Source organism: Battus philenor, unplaced genomic scaffold (assembly GCF_028537555.1).
Source record: "Battus philenor isolate CCGP_79_NKW_IND1 unplaced genomic scaffold, ilBatPhil1.0.hap1 SCAF_3, whole genome shotgun sequence".
Taxonomy (NCBI): Eukaryota; Metazoa; Arthropoda; class Insecta; order Lepidoptera; family Papilionidae; genus Battus; species Battus philenor.
In genome coordinates this window covers 14168171-14190607 of record NW_027181693.1, presented here as the reverse complement: position 1 = coordinate 14190607, position 22437 = coordinate 14168171, and the positions used below count along the sequence as shown (strand labels likewise).

At 37.2% G+C, this 22437-nt stretch overlaps 1 protein-coding gene across 1 annotated transcript in view; it reads right to left on the bottom strand.

Annotated features, from left to right (window-relative positions):
* Nucleotides 1-22437, bottom strand: part of Klp31E (kinesin-like protein 31E) — a 106017-nt gene that overhangs the window by 10992 nt on the left and 72588 nt on the right. The window contains exons 4-21 of the mRNA XM_068770067.1: nucleotides 18598-18843; nucleotides 15765-16086; nucleotides 13480-13638; nucleotides 12667-12869; nucleotides 11386-11622; nucleotides 10820-10972; nucleotides 9808-10048; nucleotides 8919-9113; nucleotides 7633-7832; nucleotides 7086-7157; nucleotides 6924-7004; nucleotides 6201-6288; nucleotides 5528-5766; nucleotides 5164-5328; nucleotides 4603-4763; nucleotides 3968-4069; nucleotides 3653-3793; nucleotides 2710-2829 (exon numbers count right to left, since the gene is read on the bottom strand). Coding sequence (XP_068626168.1) covers nucleotides 2710-2829; nucleotides 3653-3793; nucleotides 3968-4069; nucleotides 4603-4763; nucleotides 5164-5328; nucleotides 5528-5766; nucleotides 6201-6288; nucleotides 6924-7004; nucleotides 7086-7157; nucleotides 7633-7832; nucleotides 8919-9113; nucleotides 9808-10048; nucleotides 10820-10972; nucleotides 11386-11622; nucleotides 12667-12869; nucleotides 13480-13638; nucleotides 15765-16086; nucleotides 18598-18843 — 3125 coding nt within the window. The remainder of the gene's footprint in view (nucleotides 1-2709; nucleotides 2830-3652; nucleotides 3794-3967; nucleotides 4070-4602; nucleotides 4764-5163; nucleotides 5329-5527; nucleotides 5767-6200; nucleotides 6289-6923; nucleotides 7005-7085; nucleotides 7158-7632; nucleotides 7833-8918; nucleotides 9114-9807; nucleotides 10049-10819; nucleotides 10973-11385; nucleotides 11623-12666; nucleotides 12870-13479; nucleotides 13639-15764; nucleotides 16087-18597; nucleotides 18844-22437) is intronic.

Below are 22437 nucleotides of genomic sequence, written 5' to 3'. Positions count from 1 at the left end.
ATGGGCGCATATACCATAATTATTGGGTAGGTATTATGGTACGCAGAGGACACTTTTGTGCATCCTCTGGAAATTCCTCTGTAAACTGTAGCAATCCCATATAATCAATGCACAAAGTGTAAAATATACACGAGATCGTAAGCCAGGGATCGAACCCGCGAAGTACAATCGCAATTCTCAGTCTTCTATCACTGAGCTACCACTGTTCCTGTTGTCTAATGACTTGATATTCTATTAATTAGCTCGGTATAGAAATGATTTATTTAAAAAACACAAATACAAGTAAAAACTTACACTTAACTTTAACTTACTTAATGTAAGTGTATGGCATGCAGGACAGCAAACAAAACCACTAATTATCAACGTTTTATTGTAGGCTCCAGAACAATTGAGGTACAGTGTATACAAAAGTTATTTACACAACAATTTAATCTTGTTAATACTTACTATTAAAATATATTGTGACATTATTCGTCTTGTGATATACTACTTAAATTAATTTAACAATTAACATATAATAATTAAGATCATATTTAGTACAAGTTTAGTACATTTTATATATTTTACACCTATTCAAAATATTTAAAACATAATTATTATGTTTAGTTATATATGATAAGATAAAATATTTGTGCCCACATTTTAAAATTCTATACATAAATTTAAATTTCATCATCATCATTGGACGTCCCACGGCTGGACATAGGCGTATCCCATATATTTTCAATAGGACCAGCTGTAAATGGCTTTTATACAGTGTCTTCAAACGGCTTTAAGAGGGGAAGTCTGTCCATCTTGTAGTCGGACGTGCATCGCTGGGCTTGTCGTTCCGTAGGCTTTGCTATAGAACCTTAAGGAACCATATGTCCATATGGTTGACCTACTCCCACTTCATCATGCTAATCTGCTGGGCTGTCTGTTATTTTAATTCTTCCACGAATCATCTCATTTCTGATCAGATTTGGAAGAAGTATCCTGAGCATAGCTCTTTTCGTGGCCCGTTAAGCAACCCCGAGCTTGTCAATTAGGGTTAAAGTTAGATACCACCTTTCAGCCGTAAAAAATCACCAATAACACACATTGATCGTAGACACGTTTTAAGACGCTGAGGGATATTGGAATTAAATTTTCATTTACGTATAATTAATTTTATATCTATATTAACTTTTTAATGTATACTTAAATAATTAAAAATCAATTGTCAGTTATATTGCCAATACAATTTTTACAAACATTTTATGTTACGTTTTGAATCTGCTATAGCTTTGGTATAAAAGTTGGCTCCGAACTGCAGCTTTAAAATCGCGGATAAAATAAAATTTAAATTTACAACATATTTAAAAAAAAAGGGTTTATAAATGACAACCAAACCGACTAGTGAGATTATAATATCACAAGCATTGATAATTTAAAAGTACAATGCACTTTTATTGCTTAATAAAATAATATAGCATGCAAATACTAAACTAAACGCTAAACGCTTATAGCAACAAACTATAATCACTATATATTATTTATAGTCACACCAACACCATATTAAATCTAGTTTTTAGCACTAGAGCAATAAGGTCTATATTTAAGTGTTATGTACAAATCGCATTCGGTGCAAGTCGTGCAGTTGGCGCCGTCAGTCCTCCACAATGTTGAGATCGGTGAGGAGGCTGCAAGCAATGGGAGCGAGTGAGATACCGACTCACCATGCACCCCGCTAACGCCCTCTATACTACAATCACGTGTATATGTTCTAGCCGGTTAAAACCGGATAACACGAGTGGATCGCATTGACTGCGGGCCATTTAATATGTCTCTCTCTCTCTCTCTCTGTTAGGACACAAACCTTCTCATTTATTTACCATTGATCTTTTCTAATAGGACATTTAGGTGTACCACTACGCCCTCTATTTCTACCGCCAACCAGTAATGCGCAAATATCACTGTGTTTCGTTTTGAAGCACGATGTTGGTACCGGCATACCGGTGAACGTGACGCTGTGTGAATTAATACATTTCTTTTTATTCATACGCAGTTTCTCAAAAAAATTGTTATATAAGTTCACATCAAGCGCATTTTTAGCTTTGTACTCTTCAAACACAGTTAAGTTACACGCGTACACACACATATCTAAGAACGCGAGGATTTTTTGTCGTTTGTTACTTCATGTTCCTCTTTTCTTAGTATAAAAGTTATCTTATAACATCACTTTAGCTGTAGGGCGCCCACAGCTGGATACAGGTATTGCCAATAGGCCAGCTGGACTTAAATTATTCTATTCATTTTACTATTTACATTTATACATGCAGAACATGCATACAACGTAACATGTGTAAAAAACCGGATCCCAAGAGCATTTAAAATTTATGGAATTAAAATCATCAACAAAATATTAAATTTACTTACGTTTTTAAAGTTTTAGGTATCTATAAGCACGAGGCAATAATCTACCTCTTTATTTTAATTAAACACTACGTAATATAAACCCAAGCTTTGTGTCATGCAGAGAGCGGTAGCGAGGTTGCGGGGTAGATCGCCGGTAAGATATAGCAATTTACTTCTAACTACTTAGGCTGTAAAGGTGTTTGTAGAAAAATAAACTTTAAGTACATGAGAATAGAGCTTGCTTAAGAATTAACAGAAAAAATTGGTAGTGAGGTATATTCTAGAGAAAGCTATTAATATGCATAATTATTAATTGGAAGTCTATATACGTACAAGGATGCAGGTTTGGCGAGACTGTGCTGTCGGCGAAGAGGGCGTGGACTTTCGGGAGGCGGAGGGCGGCGATTCGTCAGCGGGGAGGACAGAGGGGCGGTGTTGATGGGCGTCAATCCTCTGTGTGAGTAATAAAATTCATCGTTAGTTTTAAAAATTGCTTTGAACTCGTCTTATTAGTGATCTATGAGGGAGGCCGAAAATATGATAAGACTTCGAAATAGTTAAAACGTCATCATCTTGTTTTAAGTTTCGTTATTTTTTTTAAAGGTTCTTTTGAAAAAATAACACAAAATAATATTACTATAGAAACTTTGTGAACTTGATGGTTCGTTCTGAACTTTGCGCATTTGACAGTTCACGCGATGCAAATTGATATTGTCTAGTATTTATAGGCTATAAATTTAACTTATTTATTTCATATTTAATTACATAACGTGATTTTCTCGAAATATTTTACATTAATTGAATTTTGCTATTGAATGCAACGAGTCGATAACTTCTAGCAATAAAAACTTACAAAGTCTAATGGTAGAGATAATATATAAATAATATGAAATACAAATTTCTTTAAGTATAGAAATTTCTTAGAGATTAATCTTTAAAACACAATACCAAACAAATAGGGAATCTTTATATAAGGGAGTGGATATTGTATACACTCAAATAGTTCGACGATTTCTTTTAAGATAGCGACACTAGAGGACACCTAGGAGAGTTTCGACTCGGGCTTCTACGTACTAATATTTTATCGGATTTTTGAAAAAGGAATCTTGAAGGATAACGCTTTAAACAAAGATCTATCTCTTTCTGATGTTAGATTTATGAACAGGACAGAAAGCTTCAGCACTCTCAGATCGCTTTGGACTTCTTATAGAGTGACTAAGGGTTGAGGCTCTCGGTTTGGGCTGTCAGTTGTCAAAGTATATGCGCATAAACTGACCGCAGACTGCCAGGTGCGCTGGGCACGCGACTGAGGGGTGCTGGGCGCGGCGGCGTCCTTTCCACCATAGACTGCGACATGGGGTCATCATCCCTGCCAAACACTCCCAAGTCACGCAGACGAACTGAACCGCGCCTAGCCCTGGAAACAGTCACATTATCAAATTATAATAAATTTAATCAAATAGGCATTTTTAACAACCTCCGGAATGCTTATCTACTAAGAAGAGCCACACGGAAACCCACCAGTAGTTGTTTGTAAATGAATTTAACAATACTCAATGTATATATTATAGTATCGACGATTATAACTTACGTGTTCCGATGAAATGGTGAATTGCTGTTGTCGTCGGGTGGTGAAGCAGGAGCTGTGCTAGATTCTCTCGCACCACTCACAGGCGGTCGCTCTAACAGCGCACTGTAACATGGTTAATTACATAAATATAGTTATTTGTTCAAAACACAGTATTAGATTTTCTATTTATATTGAACCTTAGGTTGCTAATTAACTATTTTTTTAAATAACCAACCTGCAACTATTTACACTTATTGGATAATCTATAACGTTAGTAAGAGATATAATGCAAACGCAACGAGTTCTTACAGTATAGTTCCACACCAATTGAGTACAGATACAAAATCAATAACAGACCAAAACAAAAATATAAAAGAAACCTTATTTAAATAAAAACTGAAGAACTTTCTTCAAAACCACTTCATAATCATTTAAATCCAAAACTGAACATAAAGATCGAGTAATGTTTTGGATAAAGAATAAATCTTGTACTATCTTAGCAACTTACAACTATTTACTAGGAACAGAAACTTGTAATTTGCATGCTCTATGTACATGCGTATATATGAACATATACAATGTTGCATGTAATGATAGGTCTCTGGTATCTATGACAGGCCTATTTAACGATATCGTGTTTGCAAGGTAAGGATCACCTGTCCGAGGGTGAGACGGAGCGCGTGGAGGTACCGGAGGAGACGTGTGCCAGCAGCGCTGCGAGTGCTGGCGGCGGTACGCCCCATGGGTTCAGGTTCTGATCCCCGCCTGGTCCCGACGATCGCAGAGCGTTCGCCAATCGGTCGTTTTTATCTTCCATCTTGTAAATAAATACAATTTCTTATAATTACACAATGAAAAAAATAAAGTCTATTATATACTATAGTACTACTGAAACAACTGTACTGCACTTTAGGAAAATGTAGCGAAGTAGGGGCCGAGAAAAAAAAAAGAGAATAAACCGTGAACCGTTGACTGACTGTACGAAGGGAGATTCGGCTGTTTCTCTGACTACCCTCCTTAAGAGCGGATACGGAGAAGGACTACGGATGCCCGGAGAGCGCACTAGAGAGTAGTAACTTATTTCCGTGTACTAGGTGAATCGACGACATAGTTAAAGTCACTAAAAGTCGCTAGATGCAGTCCGAGACTAGTCACCATAGCGAGATTCTTGTGGAAGACCGCTGCCTTACATTGGATGATATGTGATGACGTCTTACGTCAGCTAATTGCGCGCGCGTGTCTCGCAGCATGCGCAGGTTCCTCGCCGCATCGTGCGCGAACTGCAGAGCGAGTGCAGCCAACCTCTCCAGCGCATATCGCCCCGCTTCCGCACTGCGCACCTGCTCCAGCAGCCGCGGGAGCTCACTCTCTTCGTTCTCCTCCTGTAATGATCACCTTAAGTTATAACAAAGACTGTTTATGAAGACTACACACGACTAATCAGATGTTGACAGACCGAATGCTTAGTTAAAAACTGCATGTTTACGAAGACTCTTATAAACTAAATTATTTTTTTAAATTCCGAATTAAGATGGAGTAGGAGTGAATGGGAGTGAGAGTGGAGTTTTGATGTTTGGTCACCTCAATCTGCATGATTTGGTGCTGCGTGTCGGCGATGGCTTCGCGCAAGTAGGCGAGCAGGGCGGCGGAGTCGGGCTCGGTGGGTGCCGCAGCAGCGCGATCCCGCTGGCGCAGCTGGTGTTCCAGCGTGGCCTCCAGCTCGGCCAGAGTGCCTCTCGCCGCGCATGCACGTGACACCCAGCACTCGATGCGCGACCACGCCTCTCGCGATGACACGCGGGACCGTCCGCGTGTGCCGTCTGTGCACACATATAATGATTGAAGGAGCTTGTTGGTAACTATAGGTATGTCATCATCACCAAGTCAGCTGACATACGTTCACTGCAAGGCAAAGGCCTATCTAAAGTTCGCCACGATGACCGGTCTTCGCTGCCCGCGTCCAGCTTTGAAGAGACTTATTGCCCAGGGGCTTGTAACGAATGGATCAAGGGGGCATTTAGGCAATCTGTGCGTGCGAAATTCTTTAGGGTTTGAAACGCAGCGTTGGATTATGTGAAGAGCTGTGCAACGACCTCATTCATTACGTCTTAATTATTTTCTTTACTTTGTGTGTACAGTTCGTCATCTATAAAAAAATAACTATTTGGTCAGTAATAAACGTTTATAATTTGTCGATAAAAACCTAGAATAAAAAAAACACTTTTATATAGTTATTCATTGAAGAAATGGTTACCGTAAAGCCGACCCGCCGCTTTACTACTAAGTTTGTCCCGATGTCCTCGCCTCAGTAGTGACACCTCTTCTTGTTTACGCTTCAGTACCTAAAAGAAAAAAAAACATGTATTTATCAAAAAATATTAGCCCTCGGTAATATATATTTACAATAACTATATTATCGCACTTTTGTAAACTCGTGAACGAGACAGCTAATTACACTGAGAATAAATTTAAAGAAGTGTTTACACGAAGCAATTTTTTTAAATGGTCAATATAACATTTTTGTGATATAATTCTATCTAGTCTTTTTCATTCACTGTCCCTTTCTGATTAAAGGGAATTAAGAAGGAAGGGAAAAGATAAAAAAATAGAGACCATTTCTATCGCATAATTCCCATGTTTTACCTTTATAACCTATATTTAAATATAAATCGCCACGACATATGGTTCACCCTAGAAAATTAGCCAATGTCATATAACCTACATCTAAAATAGTGCATCGTGTAAACGCATGCAATTAAAAATACAATGCATGTTATTACTAACCAATGAGATAAGCACTTCTTGGTTAATACCAAGTGTACTGTAAAAGTTGGTAGGAATATCATTAGGGGTATAATTTGTGAATGAAATATACTCAATACTTCTATATCCACCTTCTTTTCACTCATCTCCTTCTATCTAAGTTATCTGTCTTTGTTCGACAGTAGTAAAATCCAAAGATTAAACACAAACATACCTGTTCTTTAAGTTTAGTCTCCGCTTCCAAAGAACGAATCAGATTTGCGTTCTTACGAGATTCTTTACGTAGCTGCGCTACCTGTGTGACAGAGACAAGAGGTATTTAAGAGAAGGATAGAAGGATAAGAGATGTTTATTTGTCAGTAGTGTTGTTTATTACCTCTTTAGCCCTGGCTGCTTCTGCTTGCGCGTGTCGTTTCGCTTCAGTTCGCATTCGCTGCACCAATTTAACCTGCGACATGTAATTAGTTAACATTCCATTAAGACTTTTAACGTGTTTTGTTTATAGTTTTATTAGAGTTTTCAACATTGTGTCCGAAACAAAAAAACTGATGTTCAGGGTTTTGGTATTGAAAACCCTGAGAATCCCCTTTTTTCATTTATGGTTTTTAAAATGTGCTGTAACAAAAAGGATGAGTGTTTTCGATTTATTTACCTAGTTAGTAGTTAAGTTTAAGTTAAATTAAATCGACATTAACTAACATTTAAAAGGTCATAAAAAGCGTTTAGCAAAAGACATCGACAAGTATCGTTGGCTCCGGTCTATAAGGCCAACGTCAAAGTTCGCAGGAGCAGCGTTTATACTATTTTCTCCTCACCTCTCTGCGCTTTCCTAAGTCGCGGCTTAGTCCTTTCGGTAGTTCTATAAAGCGTACGTGCGGTTGAGTGGTAGAGACTTTAAGGGCGTATTTGTTGGTAGTGCGCACCTTGTCGCGCTTGAGGTTCTGCAGCTCGGAGCGCAGCGTGTGTATCTGGTGCGCAGTTTGCCCCTGCGCGCGCTGCAGCCTCGCGTGCTCGCGCTGCGCTGCCTGCAGCCGCCGCAGCTCGCGGGACATGCCCGCCACGCGCCGCTCGTACTCTTCCTTTACGCGCTTCAACTTCTCACTAGGCGGTGACGCCTGCGCAGCTGCAAACCAAACCCACAAATACATTATTAAGTTTCATTCGTTACATAAAACTTTAATTACTTTGCGCAATCAAATTTATTTATCAATGCTAATGTTGTACGTAGCCTAAAGACGCCCACGACCATCCTCGAAGATCGCCACAATAACCAGTCTTACATTCTCGTGACCTCGGATAAACTTACATACGTATAATAATAAATAGTTAAACTTATTTATTTATTAACACTTTATTTTACATCATAAAAAAAAAAGAAACAATTCATATAGACGTACAATAGGTAGTCTTATCGCAAGGGACTATTTCTAACAGAGAACCTTTGGATGGAAATGAGGACAGTACGGGATGTGCATACATCCAAATACATACATTACTATATACACATACATATACACTATCTCACTTAACGGACATGCATAAATGATCTCGTATATAGTATTTAAAAAAAATTCAAAGCTAATGAGAACCATTAGCTTTGAATTTTTTTTGTAAAATTTATTATGTATTAACATTGAAAAAATGAGATTTCATAAATTAATTTCTGATTAAATAGTTAAAAATATTTTAACTGGGCCATATTTGAAATATTGGAATCAAACTCGTGTTATTGATGAAAATAATAATAAACATTCCACCTCTCAAAACATCACTAGCAAGACTCAAAAATCAGTGTTTTTCAGCCAGTGTATGTCATTATCGTTGCCACAACGAGTAGGTTTCAGGAACTAAACCACATTGCGCTTATGTTGCCTCATCAAGGAACTGATTTACCGAGTGTAATACAGGTTTCCAATTTGGTGAAACTATAGTATGTAGCGCCCTCTACACCCTGCAATTTCAAATCTGAGGAATTTGCAAATGCTACTTGGGATGCAACATAAGCCAATAGGAGTAAAACATTATTTATTTTAAATATATATTTAGAATAAATTTATAATAGAAAATAAATTACTACTACTACTAATCACTTTTTATTGAATTAAATGTATAAAGAATGGTCTTGTGAGATGTATATACGCATACATATACACACATGTATGTATACATATATGTGTGTATATATGTGTGCGTGTGAGTGAACCCTTACCAAGGGTGGCCAGGACTTTGTCGCGTTCTTCGCCAGTGGCCTTGATCTGGTGGTGGAGCGTGTCGAGTCGCTGCTCATAATGCGTGCGCAGGGCGGCCAGGCGTCGCTGCGAAGCCTCCAGTTGTTCAATGAGGCGCGCCTTCGTGTCAATGTCTTCACTCAACGCCGCCAGCTGTGCCGTAAGTATGCGTTGCCCTGGAATATGTAACACGATTGATTGTTTTAAATAGATGAATGTAAAACTTATTTTCTATCAATTCATGTATACAAAACCCTTTACAAAAATTAATAGTTATAGAAATAATAAACAATGTAATTATAACATAATAAGAAAAAGTGTTTTCAAAATTCGGATTATTACTACTGCAAGCCATGTACTACTAAAAGCTGGTTGTTGCATTTTAACAAAATAAATTAATTATTGTAACATTATAAGTTCAAAATTAAAACCTAATTGTTTAAATTATTTAAAGTCAGCACACCAATACGGTAAATGAGAAGATATATTAAAACATCGCGACTAAAAGACAAAAAAGGTATATGATTTCCCGTCATCTACAATAGAGTTTCTTAATATATTCAGCCAACGATATCCCAAAGGTACCCTGTATTATTATTACTGTATTCCGTATTATAAATAATATTAATAAGCTTTAGAACGTTAAATGATACCTAGATTGCTGATATCTCTTAACAATTTTTTAAACACATGTTTTGATTGCATGTGTTTTTGTGTATTTTAATTGTTAATGGTTGTTTTTAAAGACAACCATTAACAATTAAAATAAAATGATTGTCTGGCACACCATTATTTTATTAAAATAAAATATTTATTTAAGATTTGAGAGCATTATTATTCTAAGTCTTACAAGGAAAAAAAATTATAAACCTGCAGTCTCCGCTTCAATCTCTTCTTCTCTCTCATCGTCAGACCTCTCGTCATCGTCACGATCGGAGGGCTCAGAGTCCCCGGCACTCTCTCCTTCGGCACGCTCCCGTTCCCCGATGGGACGTCCCTCTTCGTCACACTCACCGGGCACCTCCCTAGTCTCTCCATTGTCACTGACTTGAGTTGCTAACTTCCGCTGGAACTCCAGTTCTCCCATACTGCGAGCTAGAAGCTCTTTCTCCTAAACGAGAATTGTAGTATTGTAATATTCTACAAGGTCTTCTCAGACGCTATAAGAGTCCACAATAAATTTATTCGGTTTTTTTTTGTGATAAATTTTACAACTATCCTTAGTGGAATAGCTACAGCAAGCAGAGTAATTACTTTTGACTCATTTACACGGTTTTAATATTTTTAAACTTTCAAAAGTTGACAAACATTAAATTTTTTGCATGATAACTCACTACATGTGTATTGCAAAACTTTGTACAGTTTCCTACACAAGGATTTAAATTTTATGGAGCCTAAAGAAAAGTATAACATGTGTTTCTTTAGTAATCGTATGGATATTGCCATTTTTAGGTTAACTTTTACTATTATTATACATAAACACAAGGATTTCCTATCATCATCATTACAACAGACCGTAGGTGCCTATTTCGCTTGGTCCAAAGATCGTCACGTTGACCAGTCTTGTGCTGCCCGCATACGGCAACTTCCCGCGACATTTATTATGTCGTCGATCCACTTAGTAGGAGGCATACCCATGTCGCGTACACTGGCTTGTGTTCGCTATTCGAAGACCTTTGGGCCCAACGCCCATCGGTTGCAAGAACTACGTGGTCATTGCCACTTCTACGAAGCATCGAGCACAGCATTGCTCTACAAGTGACCTTGAACCTATACATACTAGCTATGTTCTGACATAATTTTTTCTTTACAAAAATTATCTCTTGGACTCGTTAGCTTATTATTATTTAGTGTGTATTGAGCTATAAACAGTGCCACAAACTTTGTAAAGCTCTCGCTTGGCGTCGTCGAGGATTGAACTTGGGTCGTGCACGGAGTCGTGTCGCGTTCGCGCCTCGCGCTTGCGGCTGGCTTCGTACAACGCGTTCGCTTCCATTAGTTGCGCGCGCAGATCTTCTATCTCGCTCACGTAACCCTGCAGTCATATTTTTTAATTGATTTAGATTATTATCCACGTACGTCATAGAAATTCCAGAAGAATCCATTCGATTGAAATTTCGATCAGACTGAGTTATTCTTTAAAAGCATTTTAACTTTAGGGGTTCCAGCTTTCCCTAATGTGTGAAGAGCCCACAGCAAACTCTGACGGCTAGTTTTGTGGTCATTTTTACAATATTGTACTTAATACAGTAGAGGTGTTCATTCCTAGCTTTATTATAACTTAAGAACCCTTTTGATTATAACATGGTAACTTTTTTTAATACCAATTATATATAATTACTAATTTTATTATTCATACAGGTATAATTAGCATCACTATATATTTAGTGATGCTTGTTATACTGTTACAGACATTTGTGGTGAACATTACGTAAAAATAGGAATTACCTGAACGAGCGTAGTGAGGGAGCAATCTGTAGCATCTGGACTGCCATCCCTTGGTGCCCATGTACCGAGCGCTTTCTCTGTCATAAGCTCGCTGTTTCTCGCGGAAAGCTGCTCTATGGTACCCTGCATGGCCTTCACCCTACGCCGCAGGGATTCCACTTCGCTTGTTAATATTGCGTTCTCTTGTACCACGTCGCTCCAACCTTCCTCGCCGTTTTCTGATACTACGCGTTTACCCTTGAAAAAATATTTTATATCAGAATAATCCTTTATATTTGCAATAATCGTCGTTTACGATGGGCCTTAAAAGAAAGCTCAAGTTCACGCAGAGAACAGTGGAGAGGGCTAAGGCCGGAGCTTCGCTTCGAGATCAAAAAAAAGAAATCCACAGAAAGAACTAAAGTCGAACTAAAGTGATATTGCTCGAAGAATTGGTCCTCTGAAATGGCATTAAACAGCGGATATTTACGAAAAATTCATAGGCTAAGAATAAAAATTCTTATTGGAGTATTTTGGTCATCCAAATATATTTTGTGCGGTATAAATATATATTTTGTGCGGTACTGCTGCAGTCTCAGCAAGGTTTTTTAAAACAGTGAGGTCAGCTTTGCCGATATTACCCGTCACAACTTTAAGTTATAACAGCGAACTTGCAAATCAGATTCAAAGAATCCTCTATTTACCGACTATTGTATATAGAAGCGTTGCTGGAATTTTTCCATCAATTCTTCTCCCAGCGCTAACGCTATCCCAAGTGGTAGCTGTGATATTAGCCAGGCAACCAGCCAAGCAGAGGTCCGCCCCTTCGAGCGAACTTCTATCGGAATGCTAAGCGGATATTATCAACAAGTGATAGCCAAAGCTGAAGCGATTTAAGAGCTCGGCGGCCTCTCAATTAGGACAAATAGTAGTGCAGCTGTCCGAGCCGAGGCTTCCCTAGAAGCCTTCAAGTTTTGCTACTTTAAAAGCGGTGTCGGGCTAGGCGCCTTTTGCCAGAAACCCGGGGAATCTGCAAATGCCACCTGGGCAGCAGTGATAGTCCGGTTCAAAACGAAAACAATCTTCTTATATATGATTACCAGTGTATTAATGTACTCTGAAATCCAAATCCAGAGCATTGGGACTGGTTCATGTTTCAAGGAGCATTGGTTCAAGCGATAACTCTTTGTATTGCTAGTGATTCGTCATATAAATCCCGGAGACTTACAAATATATTCTTGGCTTAATATTTTTTTAATAATCAATCGATTTTGAACACTCTGATATATATATTATCGATACCTGTTTGTATTCGGCTAGTTCCAGCTGTAGGCGGGAGACTTCAAGTTTGAGCTGGTTTATGGTCCGGGAGGTGAGGTCCTGGTTGACCACGCAGCGGTTCTTGATGTTGCGTGCCCGGTTGGCGTACTTTAGCGTGTTCAGCGTCTCCATGAAGTCGCGGTCGCTGGGTGACACGCACGCGATCATCACCGTATTGCTATTGCCTATACATAAACGATATTTTTTTAATTCACAAAATTAACAGGCACTTTAGTATACTAGACAGAAAGAAAGTTTTAAGAAAAGAGCAAACCTTCTTCAAGTCCCATTTCTTCTTTACACTCATTTCAATGAAGTTTACACCAAAGTTTATAGAAGGCGTATACATAAAATCTATGTATATCTATCTACATACATACAATTTTATGTATTTTTAGCGATTAATTGTAATGTACAGTTTTTACTAAAAATACTTAAAATCAATGTGGATCTAGATGTACAAATTAAACAATTTTTTTAGATGAGTATCTTTATACTTTCACGATATATCGAAGCGTAAAGCTTATTGCGTGAATTCAGATACATTTTTCGTAATGTCGCCTAAAAATGTTGTGAAAATTTTAAATTATAACAATATTTTTTACTATTAAATAATCATTTTTTAAATAAATTGTTTGATTTTGGAAGTAAACTGTTTAAACATAGACTCCCCCTTTGTAATGAATATTATGGCTATTTTTTCTGATTTCTAACAAATAAAAAACATGGCGGCGTTCTGTTTTATTTTTTTAAGCGAAACTTTCTGAATGGCCTAGTATATCGTATCATGCTTACCTCCTAGAGAATCTTGCAGCAGTCTGGTGAGCTTCGAGTCTCTGTACGGTACATGCAGCACTTTTCTAGATCTGTCTCCCAAAGCCGATATGACGTTACCCAGTGCCAACAGGCCGCAGTTGATCGAGATGCCCTCACGTGCACGTTCACCGGTTGCTCCTGCGTTAAAACGTTTAATGTGGTGAAGTCATCTCTATGTATTTCTTGTTCCTAATGTCGAAACTAGACTAGCGGTTCTATGATTTTGATGTTTATTAACCACAATCCATGGCTCATTTATGTAATAATTATTATCTTTTTTTTAGATTCTCACAGTTTTATAAGAACTACCCTTTATAAGTACTTTTATCTATTCCTAACTATGGTTGTCTGTAAGAGATTGCCTTGTGTGATAAGACCGCCCATTGTACTTTTCTGTATATTATTGTAAAACTTATTAAATGTATGTTATCGTGTACAATAAAGAATATTAAATAAATAAATAAAATTAAATAAATTTTTGTTCCTGGACCAAATTGGCTTGACTGATTTAATTTTTTGATATAGTCTCAATATTTTCCCGCTATTCTTTTTCCAATCTCCCCTCTTTTAATTACCTTACGTTATTAAAGCTTGCCTTCTGCAACTGTTTGTTTTAAATTGTCTTAAAATGTCTTTTCTTTTTGGTTGGTTTGATTTAGAGATATCATTCATCAGTTATATAATGTAATTGTTTCATTGCTTTCTGACAATGATGATGAAATTATAGAATTGTAATATCAATTCAAAAATATCTTTTATATTAAAAATAAATGATGCTTTTTATTGACGCGTCTTCCGTTTCCCTGCTTTCTTTTCATGTTTATTTAAAAAGAAATTAAAATGAAAATATTTTTACAATGCCATTATGCCTTGATTTATAATACGTGGTTACGATACTAAATTTGAATTTGGAACATTATTCTTTTAAGATTCCATGAAAACGTGATCAGGAAGCGGTATATCACTCGTCAAACCCGCCTTTTGTGTTGAAATCGTCGCGTGTGTCAAATCATAATGGGAACATTATTTATGGCCAGTATTCGTTTATTAAATATTTATTTTTTTAGGGACGGATTCTATATATAAATTCAAATTTCTTCTTTTTTGTCTCTGATAACCTGAAATTGTGTATGATTCGACTCTCCGATTAAATATAGCATTTAACTTGATAGAATGCTTTGGCATGTTTGAAATTAAATAGTGTTATCTATTTACGGAACTCGCAAAAGTTAAAAAGGAATATAATTGATATTACACACCTTTTTTAAGAAAAAAAAAAGATTGACAAAACCGCTGTTTTTGTAATGCTTATTATGTAAAATTGTAATTTGATGATTTTGTAACCATGATAATTAGTTCCTTATTATCTAGGAATAATTAAAACTGAAGTATCTGTTTGTAATATTAAAATAACTGCTTTCTACTATATGCATGTGAATATATATACGGTACATGTATAAAAAGACACATTTTTTTTATTTTTGATTGTCTGTCTCTTTGTTCAGGCTAGTCTCTGAAATGGCCGAACTCATTTTGACGAGACTTACGGGCAGATAGCTGTTGTAACAAGGAATAACTTACTACTATTTACGGCTACTTTTATTTAAAAAAAAATAATTCAAGAAAAACGTACATCAAATATTGCACGTAAAGAAATTTTCTATAAAGCTACTTTGAAATTTTGTAAATAAATTATAAGTAAAATAAAAACGAAAAAACTAAACAAACTAATTTTTTTTTTAATTCCTCGCCGACGAAGTCGCGAGCACAGCTAGTTTATAATAAGTCTCTTATTAATACCTAACCATGATAAATAAATTAAAAAAAAACTTAAGTACATTGCACATATTAGGGGGACCAGTGCAGGCTGCTTCGAACCTGTTCTATTAGAAATATATGTGGAGACCCTTTGTCCAACAGTGGACGTCCAATTGCTGAAGTCACGCAATACGACAGGTAAATAACTTTAGACAGATCCAAATGGGGATAGCAAGTTAGTTAAGCAAGAAAAGGACCAATATTTAGCCACTTCCGCACATGCAGTGTAAACAATGCGAATCACACAACCGCCACCACCAAATAACTTATGTTTGCCGCATGTGCATTTATCAACGAGCTGGCGGGCGGTGCATTTCATTGCACGACTACCACTGCATGGCGGAAGTGGCTAAATATTGGTCCTTTTCTTGCTTAGGATGGACTTCCGCGAGGTAACGCCTGATTCCATTAAATAAGCAAGTTAGTTTATATAAATATATTAATACCTGTCCGTTTCAACCGCTCAGATCCTGCTAGATCAACGAAATGAAACTTCGCTGTGAGTGTCTCGTACTGTTCTGGTGCGTCGGCCTCCGCGTCGCGGTCCACAGCGTCCTGGTCCGTGGCGAGCCTCCTCTGTCGCAGGAGGAGTGTGAACACGGCATGGGATCTCGAGGATGAGGAGTTCATGTTGGTGGCGGCAGTGGTTCTCGCGAGCGCACCCGCGTGCAGTGCACCGAGCGCATCCCTCACGCCTCTGACTGCGCGCATTGATGCTCCGACCACTTTCACACCGCCGCATCCATCTTCTGTTATCCTGAGCGTTCCCTGGAATTGAATAAAATATGACCTCGTATAGCTTCATTGAAATATAAGAAAAATCAGAAATCTCGAATAATAACAACAAATATAAAATTCTCTCTTTTAACGAGTTTCTGCTTTTTAGATCATGAACAATTGCGGACTAATTTTGATAAAAACTATACAGAGAAAAAGCGACCGCTGGGACCTTAGGGTTCTGGAGTGTTGACCACGGACCGGCAAGCGCAGCTAAGGATGTTCATCCACAAGGTGGTTATGATCATTGTAAGGTGCTAGATGTTGGCCCCTTCCAACAGATTGAATGGGAAATTTATGAACGTCTGCGTCCAACAGTGGATGTCCTTATGTTGAAATAATGATACATACAATCAATTTGAGTGCCGTAGAAAGAGTCGGCATAGTCCTGGAAATAACCAGTGCACTTTGGAAACACTGATGTTTATCCAAATCACTGAAAACGAGCACTGAGGGTGATTGACGTATATTAATCTTACAAAAGTTTGTTCCCACTCATGGGAGTAGGTATCTTGTGGAGACCTAAAACATTTTTAACAAAAAAAGTTATAATCTCTGTTATTGTTATTTCAATTGGAATAATTTTAGTACGTGTCATGGCACAATAATTAAATCAGACGAGAGGAAATGCATTAAATATACAAAGACAGTAATGTCTGTTCGTGTATGGCATACGAAATGGCATCACTATATGCAGTCAATGACATTTTACTTCCACTCAAAATTGCCACTCGCGTTTCAAAAATTTTAAAAGTATGAACACATAAAAAATATTAATGAAGTGATTATGGATTGAAAAAACAATTTTCTTTTTACGTCTATAAGTCGTATAACTCAATAGCCTGTGTAGCCTACCAGTGCCTGTGCAGTGAGTAGGTATTTGAAATTAAAAAAAAATACACAAAGGCATTGCGGTCTACATCTAAAAATGTTCTTACTTTCTAACCTCTGCTGTATGGTGTCACGTAAATATAATTAGTATTAAAAGTATTGTTTGACATAAAGTTTGAAGGTATCTCGATTCCGAGCTCCTGATACAGTGACGAAGACAGGCCTACTTTCCTCAGATGATGCACAACGATAATTGCGGACGTAATTAATAGTAATAAAGGTGAAAATAGTACAGGTCGGGTATGAAATTAGAGGAATACTAAAAAAAATACTAATGTGAAATAAATAAAGCTAAAATAAATAAAACCGAAACTTTGTGAAAGTATCTGAGTATTTTAATAAAGGATGTCATATATTACAATTGCATTGTAATGCTCTGTTCCTTAAACATGATAGGGGAGAGCGAAAGGTCCCCAATAGCGGAAGTCATTTACTAAATAAAAAGGTACCTCAGAATTGCTACGACATATCGTCCTCTAACACCACAGCTCTACCCGTGAGGAAATGTCGGAGACACAAAAACAAAGTAAACCGCGTTGTAACCCAATAAAAAAGTGTTCGAGGCCATAGAGTAGTGAAAGCAGATATTAAATAACTAAGTAACAATTAAAAAATTAAAGCGGTCCATTAGAGTTATTTTAAATACAGTGATGAAACAAAAACACAATCATTTTCAGTATTATTTCGCAGCGTGCACTTTCAGGAGTTCGGACCGTAGAACATCCTCCCACAGGGTGAACAGATGATATGATGATATGATAACGTGAATGCAGGCCGCTTCCAATCGGTCTTACCAGATTGTACGGCAGACGTTCTATTATCTATACATATTTATATAAGAACAACATAGCGTTTTCAATATTTCAAAAAAGGGACGAATATGTAACGTGTGTTAAATAAAGACAAAAAAATCTTTTTGCACTATGGATAAATTTAATTTGTTAATAGTTTCACTTTTACGTTAAAACATACTTCGCCTTATCTATATTAGTTAAAATTTGTTTTTTTTTTCTACGGCTGTAAAGATGAGTATAATTTAAATAGCTTTAAAAAGTGGTTGAAATCGATATTAACCCTGAAGCAGTACTTGTGTAACCACGGTTTACACTAAGAGGATTGGTACACCGTACAAGTTACCCTGTCTGTCGGCTTTCATTTCAAACGTAGTATTTAAATAGAACAAAGATCGAAAAAAGTAAGTTGAACTTGGCTTATAAAAATTTCTCGCACGAAAATCAACTACATTGTAAATAAACTGTCGGTCTTAATCGCTAATGACGTCATGAATTTCAAGTTTTAAGGATGCAATCGATTCGACGTGCTAGAATATACTTACTTACAATCTTAAATTGCATGATCAGAGCGGCCAATAAGCTACTGAATTTCAGCAGAAAATTCTGTTTACAATAAATTAATTGTATAGGTGATCGAGGACTAGCCAACGCAGTGTGGGAAGTCCAACCACAAGGTGAAGAGATAACCTCGCAGGCCACTTCATAACTATCTTATTTATTGACTTATTCATCAATGTTATATTATATAACGTATAAAAAGGCGAATGTTGCATGCTAAGAGAATAAGAATAAGAAGAGGAAGTTGGAAATTTATTACCTTGGCGTAGGGATCCTTGGCTGGGTCGAGCAAGTCAACGATATCTTCATTGTAGAGTTCAATGAACTGCGCCTGAACGGAGAACTCAGGAGGCAGGTGGCCCTGCGCGCGTGCGTCTTCTGCTCGTTGTTCGGCGCCCGCAAACAGGTCACGGATGGCACGCGGGATGATACCGCGCCTACTCTCCTCACCGTCGCCTTCGCCCTCCCATCCGCTGCCCATTGTGTACGTCTTCCCGGATCCCGTCTATTAACAGAAAGAAAAACTTGCATTGCAGTTATAATATAAAACGACAAATCCATTATCCGCGAATACATTCAGAACAGGTTTGGTCTGTGTATATTTTTTCTTTACGAGATCGAATTAGGAATTAGAAAATCTAGCGGATTGTCAAATTAAACTTGAAGTTGCATTAAGCAGACCACATAGTGCGCAGAACATATAGCTGCTGAAGCCTTAAGGTTCTAGAGTGAAGACCACGGATTAGCAAGCGTACCTTGTTGAGGTCATAGGAAACCGCTGGATGCGGGCCACTGTCAAACGTTTTTATTAGAAATGTCTGTAGCTGATCAATGTCCAGTAGTGGATGTGTTTAGGCTGATCTATATTCTATAGTCATTGTGTAAGCAATAAATAACCGGCACGTGGTTCTGCGTGTATTGAGCGGGCGTCTGACCGTCTGTAACGACGCGCGCGTGTTCGCAATACAAATTTTTAGAGTATCGGGCTTACATATGAATGATTGCATTTTCATCGTCTAGGCAGAGTTTTATTTGGTAAAAGATTTCCCCCCATCTTTTATACAGACATCCTGCCTTCTGGGAGGGAGACAGGGCAGTCGCCTTAGAAATATGGAAGGGGATCCGGAATCGCCCACAGAACGTACGGACTACTGCCTAGACACATCTCGAGGGATCGTCTAGGCAGCTAGACCAATTTATCTCGACAAATTAATCTGAAAGTATACAGGGTGATTGATTATGGTTGTAAGACATTTACAAATTCACAGTTTGCTAACCACATCTTTGTATTAAAACTCTTCTATCTATCTGACTAAGGATTACACTGTTAACTGGAGCCTCTTATAAGTAAAATATTCTATGTAAACCAATTTTTAGGGGTTTTGTTCGTAAATGTCTCACTCTCATAATATGTGTTCATTTACGTATACTATTTACAGCAAAAAATATTATCTATTTCTAATCATAAACATACATACACACACTTATGTGTATGTATATATACATATATATATATATATAAATACACGAGTGCTTCAGGATACAATTAAACACACCAATATCATATTTGTTTAAAAATTATTTCTGTCGAAAATCCGTAGTCCTGGCACATTCCATAATATATATTTTATTATACATAGCCATAGTTATGTTAAATATAGGTGAAAAAAACCCTCATTAAAAATTATCTATCATACTTCAACGATTAATGCTTCATAGCTTACGGCTTTAGGATTAAACGGTGGGCACTTTGCTGACAGCGCAATTTCCTCGTGCCGTTTGCACGTTCACGCGAATATATCACGATAAGAATATCACCTACTGGAATTCATTTGAATTGGCATAAAATAAATTAAAGAACCGGATTCTAAAAGAGTTTGAACCTTTGTCTTTATTTTAAACAAAAACTTAAACGTATTGTTTAGTTAATGAAACGTTTCCGTTCGTATGTAGTAAGAATGATAGTAAGTCGATATGCGCACAGGTGAGAAAAGAAAATACAATAATCTAAAATAACAAAATAAATAGATTAGAATAGCGTTTATTGATTTTTTTTATATAAAAACCTAAATAACAAATAATTCCTTAAAAATAATAACATAAACAAAATATCGGCAAACGGTCGTTAAATCGTTTCAGCTTTCTTATTCTGTCCATCTCTACTTCTTTAGCCGTCACGTAAATACCACTCTGTTAACATTTATATCCATTTCTCCTTCTGAAACACGCTGTAACGGGACCACTGCAATGCATAGGCCTCTTCCAAAGATCGCCACGATGTCGATCTTCCTAGTGGAGGCCATGAGGTCCACCTCCGCCGCATATACTGGCTCGTGATCGCCACTCGAGAACTTTATGGCCCCAACGGCTGTCAGCTGCACGGACTATATTCATATTATCTCATTATTGTTAACGAATAAATTTTAATAAAGCTAAAAAAATCAAGTTTTATATGAACCATTGCAGTTGCAAGTGTATTAAATCGAAAACCGAAGAGAAATTAATGCATTGACAACGAACTTAATCTTCTCATATATATTGTTATACGTTTAATAGTATGGACCCGGCACACTTAAGTACGATAGCACACGAGAATAACATACAGATTTACCAAGTCTTCTTTGTGAAAGCGCTTAATTACCATCTATACAATATAGTATAGATACGATATACAAAACGTAAACAAAGTATTCACGAAAGCCTTACTTTCAATCAGATAGCGATACAATAAGCGAAGTGAAAGTCCGGCATAGTGATGCGAGACTAGATGCGATCTAAACAAAGGCAGGAATGTTATCTGATGCCCGGCGCACCGTGCAAGCAGTGATGATGATGATTCATGCAACGGAGGAAGTTACGGAAACCGCTGTAACGCTTATAATCACCGCTTGCGGGATTTGAAATTCATTAACATTTTTTCTACATTAATAAGTGTCATTAACACTTAAAGTTTACATATATAAGATAAAATAAGACATATTAATAAAGGACATACAATTATGCTATGATCAGTTAGACCAGTATTAATTTATAGAAAAATAAAACAGGACAGATATGCCAAACTCAAAAGTAACCTATTTAGAAATTAGAAACGTGCGGTTGGTCGAGGAAAGTATCCGTCGTGTTCAGAATCTATTGAAAATATTAATATGTTCTTTAAAAATATTCATAAATAGATCAGAGCATTTAAACTCAACTAGTAAATGTTCTAGTTAAGATATTTAAGTTTAGCTAGTATTATAAATATGAGATTTAATCTAAACGACCTATCTCTTTGCCAGTTCCAACTCCTTTAAAGTGATTAAGGGTTGTAGTAGAATAGAAAATAGTAGTAAAAATATAGAATGTAAATGTAGAAGTAAGAAACAGTGCGCACGAAATTAAAAATCCTTTAATTTAATAAAAATATTGAGATTACTTAATATGAAAAACTACTTTCGTAGAACAAATAGTCGTTTGGGCCTTAAGGTTTTGGGGTGAAGACCACGGACTGGCGAACGCAGCGTACGACGTCCATCATCAATGTGGACAGATGACAATGTCATCGGAAGCCGCTGGATGTAAGCCGCTTCCAACCAGTATTCTTATAGGACATCTATGTAGGAGGCCTATATTGAGCAGTACCTTCGGCTGATGATGGTTGAGTATCAACCTAAGCCGAGGCTACTTGAAAAGCTCTCGTGTTTCATGCCTAAACGAGGTTTATACTAATGGTGACTAAAGGAAGGAAACAGTTTCGTCCCACAATTAATAAACAAAACATTTATTATTCATTCTCTCTTCACAGCTATATTGGCAACTCCGTAGAGAGCACATACCATATCTAATAAATTGGTTTGTACTGCATTTTATTACTCTAAAACTAAATTAAGTCGTGAAGGCAAAGTGCGAATATACACGACGCAAATCGCAATCTACCCCCTGTTAAAATATTCATAAATGCAGCCACAAATTGGCGGCGTTTTTACTTATCCGTTTTCTGGTGTCGTGGCTCACAATGCGGATTTCCCTGCACGTCACCGGGCTCGCCGGGGAGGCTTATTGATCGGCAGCGCGCCGTTCAATTACGAGCCACGGACTGGAACGCTACGCCATTGTT